The sequence below is a fragment of the Parasteatoda tepidariorum genome, chromosome 6 (assembly GCF_982258835.1).
Source record: "Parasteatoda tepidariorum strain Cologne lab strain chromosome 6, Ptep-v5.0, whole genome shotgun sequence".
NCBI classification, from domain to species: domain Eukaryota; kingdom Metazoa; phylum Arthropoda; class Arachnida; order Araneae; family Theridiidae; genus Parasteatoda; species Parasteatoda tepidariorum.
The window spans coordinates 17,961,366-17,971,618 of NC_141760.1; the positions used below are offsets into that span (position 1 = coordinate 17,961,366).

Sequence of the window (10,253 nt, forward strand, 5' to 3'; positions counted from 1 at the left end):
TATAAGACAAATAAAAAAACAGAAAAGAGGTTAAAGGGAGTAAAAAAACAAACATTAAAAAATAAAATTACTTTTGAAGATTACAAAGAATGTCTGTTTGATAACAAACTTAAGTATACTGATATGAATCTTATACGCTCGAAACTGCATGATATACACTCAATAAAGCAAAACAAACTTGCTTTATCATTTAAAGACGATAAGAGACATGTTAACTCAGATGGCATTACCACTCTTGCTCATGGCCATTGGTCATTGATGGAATTAGAATTATTCGAAAATTAATCATGAAAAATTTATTATTTCATAAATTTTAAAATATACTTTTTGGAAATTGCTGTAATTTAATATGTTGTTCTTTTTGAATAAAGAAAACTATTTTTATACCTATAATTTTTAACCTGTAAATTACTTTTATGTTAACTCAGACGGCATTATCACTCTTGCCCTTGGCCATTGGTCATTGGAATTAGAGTTATTCGAAAATTAATCATGAAAAATGTATTGTTTCATAAATTTTAAAATATACTTTTTGGAAATTGCTGTAATTTTATATGTTGTCCTTTTTGAATGAAGAAAACTATTTTTATATTTATAATTTTTTTACCTGTTAATTACTTTTACATACACAATTATTGGGAATAAAATAACTAATGCACATTTATTGTGAATGAAATAATAACTAGCATTATTTATTAAAAAACATTAATACTAATAATTTTTTGACTGCAGGCCTGCCCCGCCTGCGAGTTATTCGTTTTCTGAAGATCATAAGTTTTCCTTGTTTTTAAAAATGTGTTATTTTTACTTATATCATTATTTATTACCTTTATACGTACATGACGCTATCACTGTTAATACCTAAAATGTATAAAAATTAATAATTATTTAAATCATTATTACTTTTACATGACTTCAATCATCAGTCTGAATTATATTTAAAATTATTTTAAAACCGTAAGTTTCCCTTCGTTCTGTATGCGTCCATTGGATACTGGTTAGCGTGCCTGACGAATCAGTATCCAATGGAAGCATTTTGTCCTGGAGGTCGCAGGTTCAAATCCCAAGTCGGAAAAAATATATAATTTTATTGCCAAATATTATTTTTAAACATTTATTATTTTTAAATTATACATAATTATGATTTTGAAACCTAGATGGCGCCACCAATATCAAACATCAATAATGTGTAAAAATTAATAATTGTTTTAATCACTAGATGGAGCCACTAGTATGCAATAAATTCGTCTGGAAACCAAAACTGAGCCGCCTGCTTATTTTGTTAACAGATTGAGTGTTGCCATCCATAAATAACCAATCTAAATTAATGAGTCGCAAAGAAATAATACTGAAATCAAAACTAAAACTTAAAATAATAAATTCAATCGGGCAGAAATAAGCCAGCGGGCAGAAATAAGTGATATACTGCTTTTTTAAAAACCGAAACTAAATTAGGTGTTGCCACCGGAAGTTAATAATTTTGGAAACCGAAACCAAAACTAAATTCAGTGTTGCCATCGGAAGTTAATAATTTTGGAAACCGAAACCAAAACTAAAGCAGGAGGTGAACAACTCAACTCAGCAGCAGGAGGGAAACAACTCAACTCAACTCGAGCACCGCCTGAGCAGCCTTTATCGTGAAATCGGCTTTTTTTCCCTACTGTGGACCCTGCCACCAAAAGTCGCTGTTTTCTAATTCTGAAACCGAAAGTCCACGTGATATTAAATCAGCTGGATTATCCGTTCCAGGACAGTGAAATCATTCTGAAGGATTACTGTGTTTGTGAATTTCCTGAATTCTGTTCTTTATGAAAATTTTAAACCTATCTGGTGAACCTCTTATCCAAAAGTACGTAATAGACGAATCAGTCCAAAAAATTCGCTCAACTGGAAATTCCAAACCTTCTATGATTTTTTCACTCAGTCTAGCAGATAAAAGTGCTCCCATAAGTTCTAATCTAGGTAAAGAGAGCATCTTTAACGGCGCAACTCGTCCTTTAGAGGCAACAAAACTAGTAATGATGTTTCCATCGTTTAGCTTTACTCTTAGATAGGCAACCGTTCCATAAGCTTTGATGGAAGCATCTGAAAATAGGTGTAACTGGATATTGTCTATATCTTTAGGTAATGCATGTGAGAAATAGTAACGCGGTAATCGAATGTTACTCAATTTCTTTAAATCATCACACCATTTATTAAATGCCTCAATGGTTTTATTTGGTACAACCTCATCCCAATCTAAGCCTAAACACCATATTTCTTGTATCAGGCATTTGATACGAATAGTAAATGGCCCAATGTATCCAATAGGATCAAATATGCGACCTGCAATTTGTAAAATATATCTTTTAGTCCCCTTATTTTTCTTAAGGAATAATTCAACATTTCGAGTATCAAAGTAAAAATAGTCTTCCTTGGGATTCCATGCAACTCCCAGGACCTTTGAAGGTATTAAAGTTTGATCAAAAGAATCAGTTATGTCATCTACTTCTAATTTATGTTCTTTCAACTTGTGAAACAGTTCTGGGGAATTTGTTTTCCATTTTCTCAAACACATGCTAGCATCTTTAAAAATTTCATAACTCTCTAAACAAGTAGTCAGAGCACTTTCTACCTCATCTTCGCCTATGAGGCAATCATCAACATACAACGATTTATTTAACAGTTGAACAGTATGAGGAAATTTCTGTACATACCTCTTCAAGTGATGTTTCATGGTGGCATTAAGTAGAAAAGGAGAAGATGTCACACCAAACAGAACTCTTGTCATCCGGTAAGTCTCATCAGGACTGAAATCGTCTGGGCTTTTGTTCCAAAGAAATCTGGTGTAGTCTCGGTCTTCGTCATCAATTTCAATCTGCAGGAAAGCTTGCTTGATGTCAGAAGTCACAGCTACAGGATGAAGTCTAAATCTAATCAAAAGAAGAAAAAGATCAGGTAATAAATTAAGTCCAGTATACAAGCATTGGTTTAGTGAAATCTGTCCAGCAGAATGCGATGATGCATCAAAGACGACTCGTAATCTACTTGTACTCTTGTCATTTCTGACCACAGCTCTGTGAGGCAAGTAGAAGCAATTCTCTTCATTCAAAGTTTCGTTTTCCTTTGTAACAGGCTCTATAATGTGCTCTTTTTGATAATCTTCTAAAACTTTGTTGTATTCAAAAAAATAGACTGGATCGTTGATGAAAGATTTTTTCAAAGACTGAAATCTTCTACTGGCGACTACCTTATTATTATGTAACATACTCTTTAATTCAGGTTTCCAGGGCAACTTCACTTTGTAGCGATTATTTGCATATGAAATTCCTTCTTCAAAATTCTTCATTATCTCTTTTTCGACATTATCTTTAGTTTCTGTGTCCACATTAATCCCTGAGTTTTCCAGCTCCCAAAATTCTCTTAGTTGATCGGAGATGGATTTTTCTTCGACGATAATTTTGAAGCTACATAGATCTTTATGAATGCTTCCTTGTCCCTGATAGGGCTGGGCAATGTCAGAATTTCGATATTGTGGTATATTGTGAGCTTCATATCACGATATTATGATATACCGCGGTAATTAAATTGTTATGTATATTATAAATGCTAAGGCTATTTTGCAATTAAAAATTATTGTGTTTAAAGAGCATCATTTAAAAAAAATGGGGTACTTATCCTATATTAGCTCGCAGCATAATTATCCCATGGAATCAACTAATTATAAAGCATCATTATTTTAAAACAGAAAAATTTTATTAATATAAACATCAATTACTAATATAAACATCAACACAATTATAAACATCAAAACAGTTATAAACATCAACACAATTATAAACATCAACAATTATAAATATCAACACAATTATTAACATCACAAGGAGATCCGACAATCTCGGATATTTTTAAAATCAGAAGCACGCTATTCTCAAAATGAAACCAAAATCAGTAACTAAGTATACCATGGAGGGTTGATATAACGCGCGGGTGTTTGAAATCTGATATCGCCAATACCACGGATATGACGCATGCGCTTTAAAGTCAAATGATACCACAATATATTGTAGGAGAAATTTCTAGCTGCCGAAAGGAGGTACCGTAAATACACTGGTTATCATAAATTAAGGAAAAATCACAAAAATAGCGATAACTCTTTCAAAAGTAAGCCAAACCGTGCAAAATTTGCATATGTTGTCCACTAAGAGTAGCTGAGTAAAATTGCAATATGCAAATTAGTGGCGCTGCACTCGGCTTACGTCATCTGCCTGGAGCATAAAAGTCCAAGTTTGAGAGAAAGCACACATATTTTACTGTGATTGCGACATTGAAAATCTGAGATAGCCAATTCGTAATAATGACCTCTAGGCATCATTTGCCTGAAGAACTACGATGGAGAGCCATCGGGAGACTAGAGGCAGGGCAGAGTCAATCAGAAGTGGCCAGATGGCTAAATGTGAGTCCATCTGTGGTTCATAGACTTTGGAGGCAATTTCAAACCACAGATTCGGCATCTAGGAGGTTCAGTCAAGGACGGCCAACTGTTACGACCAGTGCCGATGACCGATATTTGACATTAAGTGCACGCAGGAATAGAACCGCTACTCCGACACATCTTAGATCCTCTCTTGCTGCAGCCACCGGAAGGTTGGTGTCAACGTCAACTGTGCGCAGAAGGCTCCACGAAGGTGGTCTGTATGCGAGACGACCAGCCATTTGCGTGCCGCTCACATCACGCCATAGGAGAGACCGTTTGCAGTGGGCCCGACAACATGTCCACTGGACGTCAGATCAATGGAGGCCTGTTCTCTTTACGGATGAGTCCAGGTTTAGTCTAGAAAGTGACAGTAGACGTTATTTGATATGGAGAGAACCCGTTATCATCCATCAAACATCCGTGAAAGAGATGCATACGGAAGAGGCAGTGTCTGTGTTTGGGGAGGCATATCCTTAGGAGGGCGCACATACCTCCATGTCTTTCCAAGGGGAACCGTGAATGCTCAGGTTTATCGAGACAACATCCTTGATGCTTATGTGCGCCCATATGCCGGGGCAATTGGTGATTGCTTCCTGTTACAGGACGATAATGCAAGACCACACAGAGCTCGCATTGTTGATGATTATCTTCAACAGGAAACAATTACTCGCATGGAGTGGCCAGCTCGATCCCCGGACTTGAATCCTATCGAGCACGTTTGGGATGCTCTAGGGAGGCGTGTATCTGCCATCAATCCGCCCCCTCAGACCCTTGCCACGCTTGCAACTGCTTTACAAGAGCAATGGCTCTCACTTCCTATTGAACTGATAGACCGCATAATTGAAAGCATCACACATCGCTGTTTGTGCTGTATTGCTTCTAGAGGCAATCATATTCCATATTAAAGGTACTTTTTCTATTGCAAACCGATACTTCCAATTTGTTTATTTTATACATGTGCTAATTTCTATACTACTATTAATGTCTGATAATTTCTTTTTATGTTGTTTAATACCTTACTATGTGTTGTATATTGTGGGTAAGTTTCATAAAATTCCATGTGTAATTTCTTGAGTTATCGCGATTTTTGTGAATTTTCCTTAATTTATGATAACCAGTGTATTACGCGCAAGCCTTTGAGTTCTTCACCCCTAAATCAATCACGTGCCATACCAATACCTCCTAGATACCATACCATACCGCCACTTCCTCGCCGCCGGTCGGCCGAAGATATTGGCTAGCGGTGAGTACCGAGAGGTGCAGGCATACCGAAGTTCAATAACTCGGTATTGCCGAAGAATATACTTCCGAATATCATTACCGCGGTATCAAAGAAATACCGGTAAATGACGGTATTACGGTATATTGCCCAGGCCTAGTCCCTGAAGACACCAGCTAAAAATGGTTTCTGAAGCTACCAGTTTATCGTTCAATCTTCTAATTCTACCACTGACAATGTCAAAATAAAAATCAGCTCCAACTAAAATTTCTATCTTATTTTCTTTAGAGTCATAGGAATCAGCTAACTGTAAGCCTCTCAACTACTTATATGCTTTTTGAATGTTGGTATCAGGTGCTGGTAAATTAGTAGCAGATATTTGATCGGTGACTAGAGCTTCAAGTTCAATATTTAAAGAAGGTTGATCCCTATTAGCTAATCTGATTTTAACAACATCATAAATTTTCTCTTGAGCTCCATCAGCTCCGAAGGCATAAACAGATAAGGTTTCCGATCTTACAATGGGAAGTTTTAATCTTTTTGAAACTTCTTCTAAAACGAATGTTCGCATGGATCCATTATCTAATAATATTCTAACAGGTGAAGTTTCTTCATTTAATGATGATTTAATCATAGTGGTACATGTTTGCAAATAAATTCCAATAGTGGATTTAATCAACGAATCAGTTTTATAAACTTCATGGCATTGCGAAATAGCAGTAACAATTTTAGTTTCGTTTTTATCCTCAGCTTTACCAAATTGATAGCAAATTGTTCTGTTGTGTTTATGATTACATATATCGCAAAATGTCCTTTTCTTACAGTCTCTAATTCTATGATTCTTTTGAAGGCACAAAAAGCAACGAGCTTGTTTTCTTAACAAATCCTTTATTTCATCAATATTTACATTGTTGAAGTGTTCCGAACTATGAGTTTCTTTACAAAAGATACAATTACTTTCTGTGACAGGAGCTAAATATTCTACTGTTTTGTTTACATTTGAATTGAAAGGGCGATTTTGATTTCGAGGTGACTCACGCGAATTGCCAAATTGTTGTTTTGCTACAGTATTATGATTAATGAAGTTTTTCTTTCTATCTACCCTCGAGTTTTGGAATGAAACAGATTCCCTACATTCTATTTCAATTTTTAGAAAATTTATCAGTTCCATTACATCAAAATCACTTAGATTTGCTTTATCTAATTTTCTACGGTTAAAGCTTAAAGCTAATTCTTCAGGAATTAATTTAATCAAAATGGGGTATGTGGTGGACTGTAACTTCAATAAATGCCAACAGATGGCATAACTTGTTCTAAGAAAACATTTTATTTTACTCATTCTATTTTTCTTACACATTCTGTTGATTCATATATTCGAGCTAGAATTGCTAATTTCGAGTTGTCAGTTGCATTTTTTGTTATTGTTTTTTTTATATTATTGTTATTAAAAAATGGTTTAAATTAAGTTTTTTTATTGTTTCAATATAAAGCACGCAACCTGAAATAACTTTAATTATGTTTTAAATAATTCCAATTTGGTGTTCGATCTAGAACACCTAAAGTGGTGACGACCGGACGAAAGAAATGGATTACTACTTCGTTTATTCTGTGCTTTTGATGATGAATTCTACCACAAACAAAATTTCAACAATTGGATCTTCATTTTATTTATTTCATCAGTGCCAATTTTAAAAGTGAAACCTACGAAAACCAAATCGAAAGCATTGACAATTCCGAATGATTTCGACTAAAAATAAAACGTGATGCCTGAGCTTGGTAAGTTTTGTTTTCCAAATTGATTGGTTTAATCGTAATATTTTCGATTTGTGTTATCGTCGTGCATTGCCCTAAATTTGTTTCAAAAAATTTTTTTCTTTAAATATAATTATTTTTATGTATCTTCTAGTGTATTCACATGATAATTTCGAAATGTATATACTATGTTCTGATGGTTAATATCTTATAACTTTAAATTATATTTGCACTAAATTTTTTTTTTCAATTTAAGTGTTTATTATTCAATTTATGTGTACTTAAATATGGCTCCTCCAACTGATCCTAGTGTGACTGTAGATCCACAAATTTCTCACGTTGCGGTAAAGCCACCGCCATTCTGGAAACAAAACCCGTCTCTTTGGTTTATTCGTTTAGAGGCGCAATTTTCATTAGCACAGATTTCCGCTGATGAAACTAAATTTAATCATGTCGTGGCTGCTATTGATTCAGATATTTTGAGTTCTGTTAGTGATATTATATTAAAACCACCGCTTACTAATAAATACGAGGAATTAAAAAAACGTCTGATTGAATTGCATTCCGAAAGTGAATCTTCTCGTATTCGAACATTACTTCAAGGCCTCGAGCTTGGCGATCAACGCCCATCACAATTACTTATTCGGATGCGTACGCTTGGTGGGGATTCAGTCGGCGAACCTCTGCTAAAATCCCTTTGGTTAGGACGATTACCTAATAGCACTCAATCCATCTTAGCTGCACTCAACGAAGATTTAAATCAACTCGCATCCATTGCTGATAAAATTCACGATTTAACTCCTCATTCCTCTATTAACGTAGCTCAAGTTCAGGCGGCAGCAGCTCAGAATACTGTTCTTCAAACCCAGATTGACCAATTATCAAGACAAGTTGAACAATTAACTTCTATTATACAACAACGACCAACTCGAAGTGATAATACTTATAATAGATATCCCAGATATCGAAGCAATTCACGTAATCGTTTTCGAAAGTATAAAGATCCAGCTAATGGGATGTGTTTCTACCATACTAACTTTGGTGATAAAGCCACTAAATGCAACTTACCTTGTTCTTATCGCCAGTCGGAAAACATTTAAGGCGATCGCATTCCGGTCAAAATGACGACCGCCATATTAATCGGGTATTATTGGCCGATTCGAAATCGAAACTTTCTTTTTTAATAGATACCGGTGCGGACATTTCAGTCCTTCCAAAGACTTATGCTCCAAACCTTAAATTACAGGAAGATTTAACTCTCTTTGCGGCCAATGGTACAAAAATTGCAACTTATGGGACAAAACGAATTACACTTGATTTGAATCTACGCCGCCAATTTATTTGGTCATTTGTTGTTGCCGATGTTAAGCAACCAATAATCGGAGTAGATTTTCTTAAACATTTTAATTTACTGGTTGATGCCAAAAATCATAGAGTCATTGATGCTAACACTAAACTTACTTCAAATGGTCGTATCCCAAAGCAAAATTCTTCCGATTCAAGCATCACAATTTTGATTGGCAATAGCGTATTTGATAAAATTCTTAGTGAATTCCCCGAATTATTAAATCCATCACAACCTACTAATGCTAATAATTCAAATCAAGTTTATCACCATATCGAAACTAAGGGTCCTCCGGTATTTTTGAAACCAAGACGTCTTGCCCCAAATGTTCTTAGGGCTGTAAAAAAAGAATTTAATTATTTATTTTCTCAGGGCATCATTCGCCCCTCTAAAAGCCCTTGGGCAAGTCCCTTACACGTTGTAAAAAAATCAAATGGTGAGTTCCGTCCTTGTGGAGACTACCGTCGTCTTAATTCAATAACTGTGCCCGACCGTTATCCCGTCCCTCATATACAGGACTGCACGCAAAATTTACACGGAAAAACTATATTTTCGACCTTAGACCTAACTAGGGCGTAAGTAGTATATGGGGGGGGCTAGAGGACACTTTTGCCCTTCCCTATATACTACTATTGATTTCCTATTTTTTATATTAAAAAAAATTAAAATAGGCCTATATTTTACATTTTTTATGAAATATTTAACAAAATCAGCATATTTAAAAATTCTTATTTTTATATTAATAATTTTTATTTTATTAAAACCTTATTGAAAATATCGTTTTTTATTTTACATGTAATTCATAATCGTAATATTTATTTTTACCTTTAAAATCAAAAATATATTTTCCACTATTAATTTTTCTTATAGCTTTATCAGATAATTCACCATGACATTTCGAAAGATAAAAATCTTTCTCATCATTGTCTACTTCTAATCTAGCTATAATAGAGTCACCGTATTTTGTATTTATTTTTCTCAATGATATTAAATTATATTTACCTATCTCGAGTTCATTTAATTTGTATGTTTCAGGAAATCGTTTGAGGTCATTAAATTCTTCCATTTATTTAGAAACATTTTTTGTAATATAATTTCTGTAATACATACACTTGTATAACGAACATTTTACTACCTATAAATGGAAAGTATTGAAAAAGAGAGAAATAAAAAGTTGTTAGAGCAATTAAAAAATGATCTAAGATTAGTTAAACTACAATCAGAAATTAGGAAAAATAATGAAATAAAATTAGAAGAAGATATAGGAATACAAAAATCATTAGCCGATTTTCACGAACCTGTACTTCATCAAATGGAAAAACTAGAAACTTCTAGACAACAAAACTTGCTAGGTATAAAAGATGCTGTTGATAATTTATCTTTCACTATGAATGAGACCTATAGATCTTTACCTCAGATAGAGAATCAGTCAGAGGAAGATTATACTGAAGATGTAGGAAGTATGTTTTTAAAAATAGATA

General features: G+C 34.2%; 2 protein-coding genes across 2 annotated transcripts; one reads left to right on the forward strand and one right to left on the reverse strand.

Moving 5' to 3' along the window:
- Positions 1-1,759: 1,759 nt before the first annotated feature.
- Positions 1,760-3,328, reverse strand: LOC147807658 (uncharacterized). The gene has a single exon (XM_087166738.1). The coding sequence runs from the start codon at positions 3,326-3,328 to the stop codon at positions 1,760-1,762; it is 1,569 nt and encodes a 522-aa protein (XP_087022864.1).
- Positions 3,329-6,931: 3,603 nt separating this feature from the next.
- LOC147807659 (uncharacterized) lies at positions 6,932-9,331 on the forward strand. The gene has a single exon (XM_087165486.1). The coding sequence runs from the start codon at positions 7,715-7,717 to the stop codon at positions 8,525-8,527; it is 813 nt and encodes a 270-aa protein (XP_087021612.1). The 5' UTR covers positions 6,932-7,714; the 3' UTR covers positions 8,528-9,331.
- The last annotated feature ends 922 nt before the right edge of the window (positions 9,332-10,253 follow it).

Excerpts from the sequence above, each read along its gene's own strand:
- LOC147807658 (XM_087166738.1), bottom strand. The coding sequence starts at position 3,328 with ATGAAGAATTTTGAAGAAGGAATTTCATATGCAAATAATCGCTACAAA.
- LOC147807659 (XM_087165486.1), top strand. The coding sequence starts at position 7,715 with ATGGCTCCTCCAACTGATCCTAGTGTGACTGTAGATCCACAAATTTCT.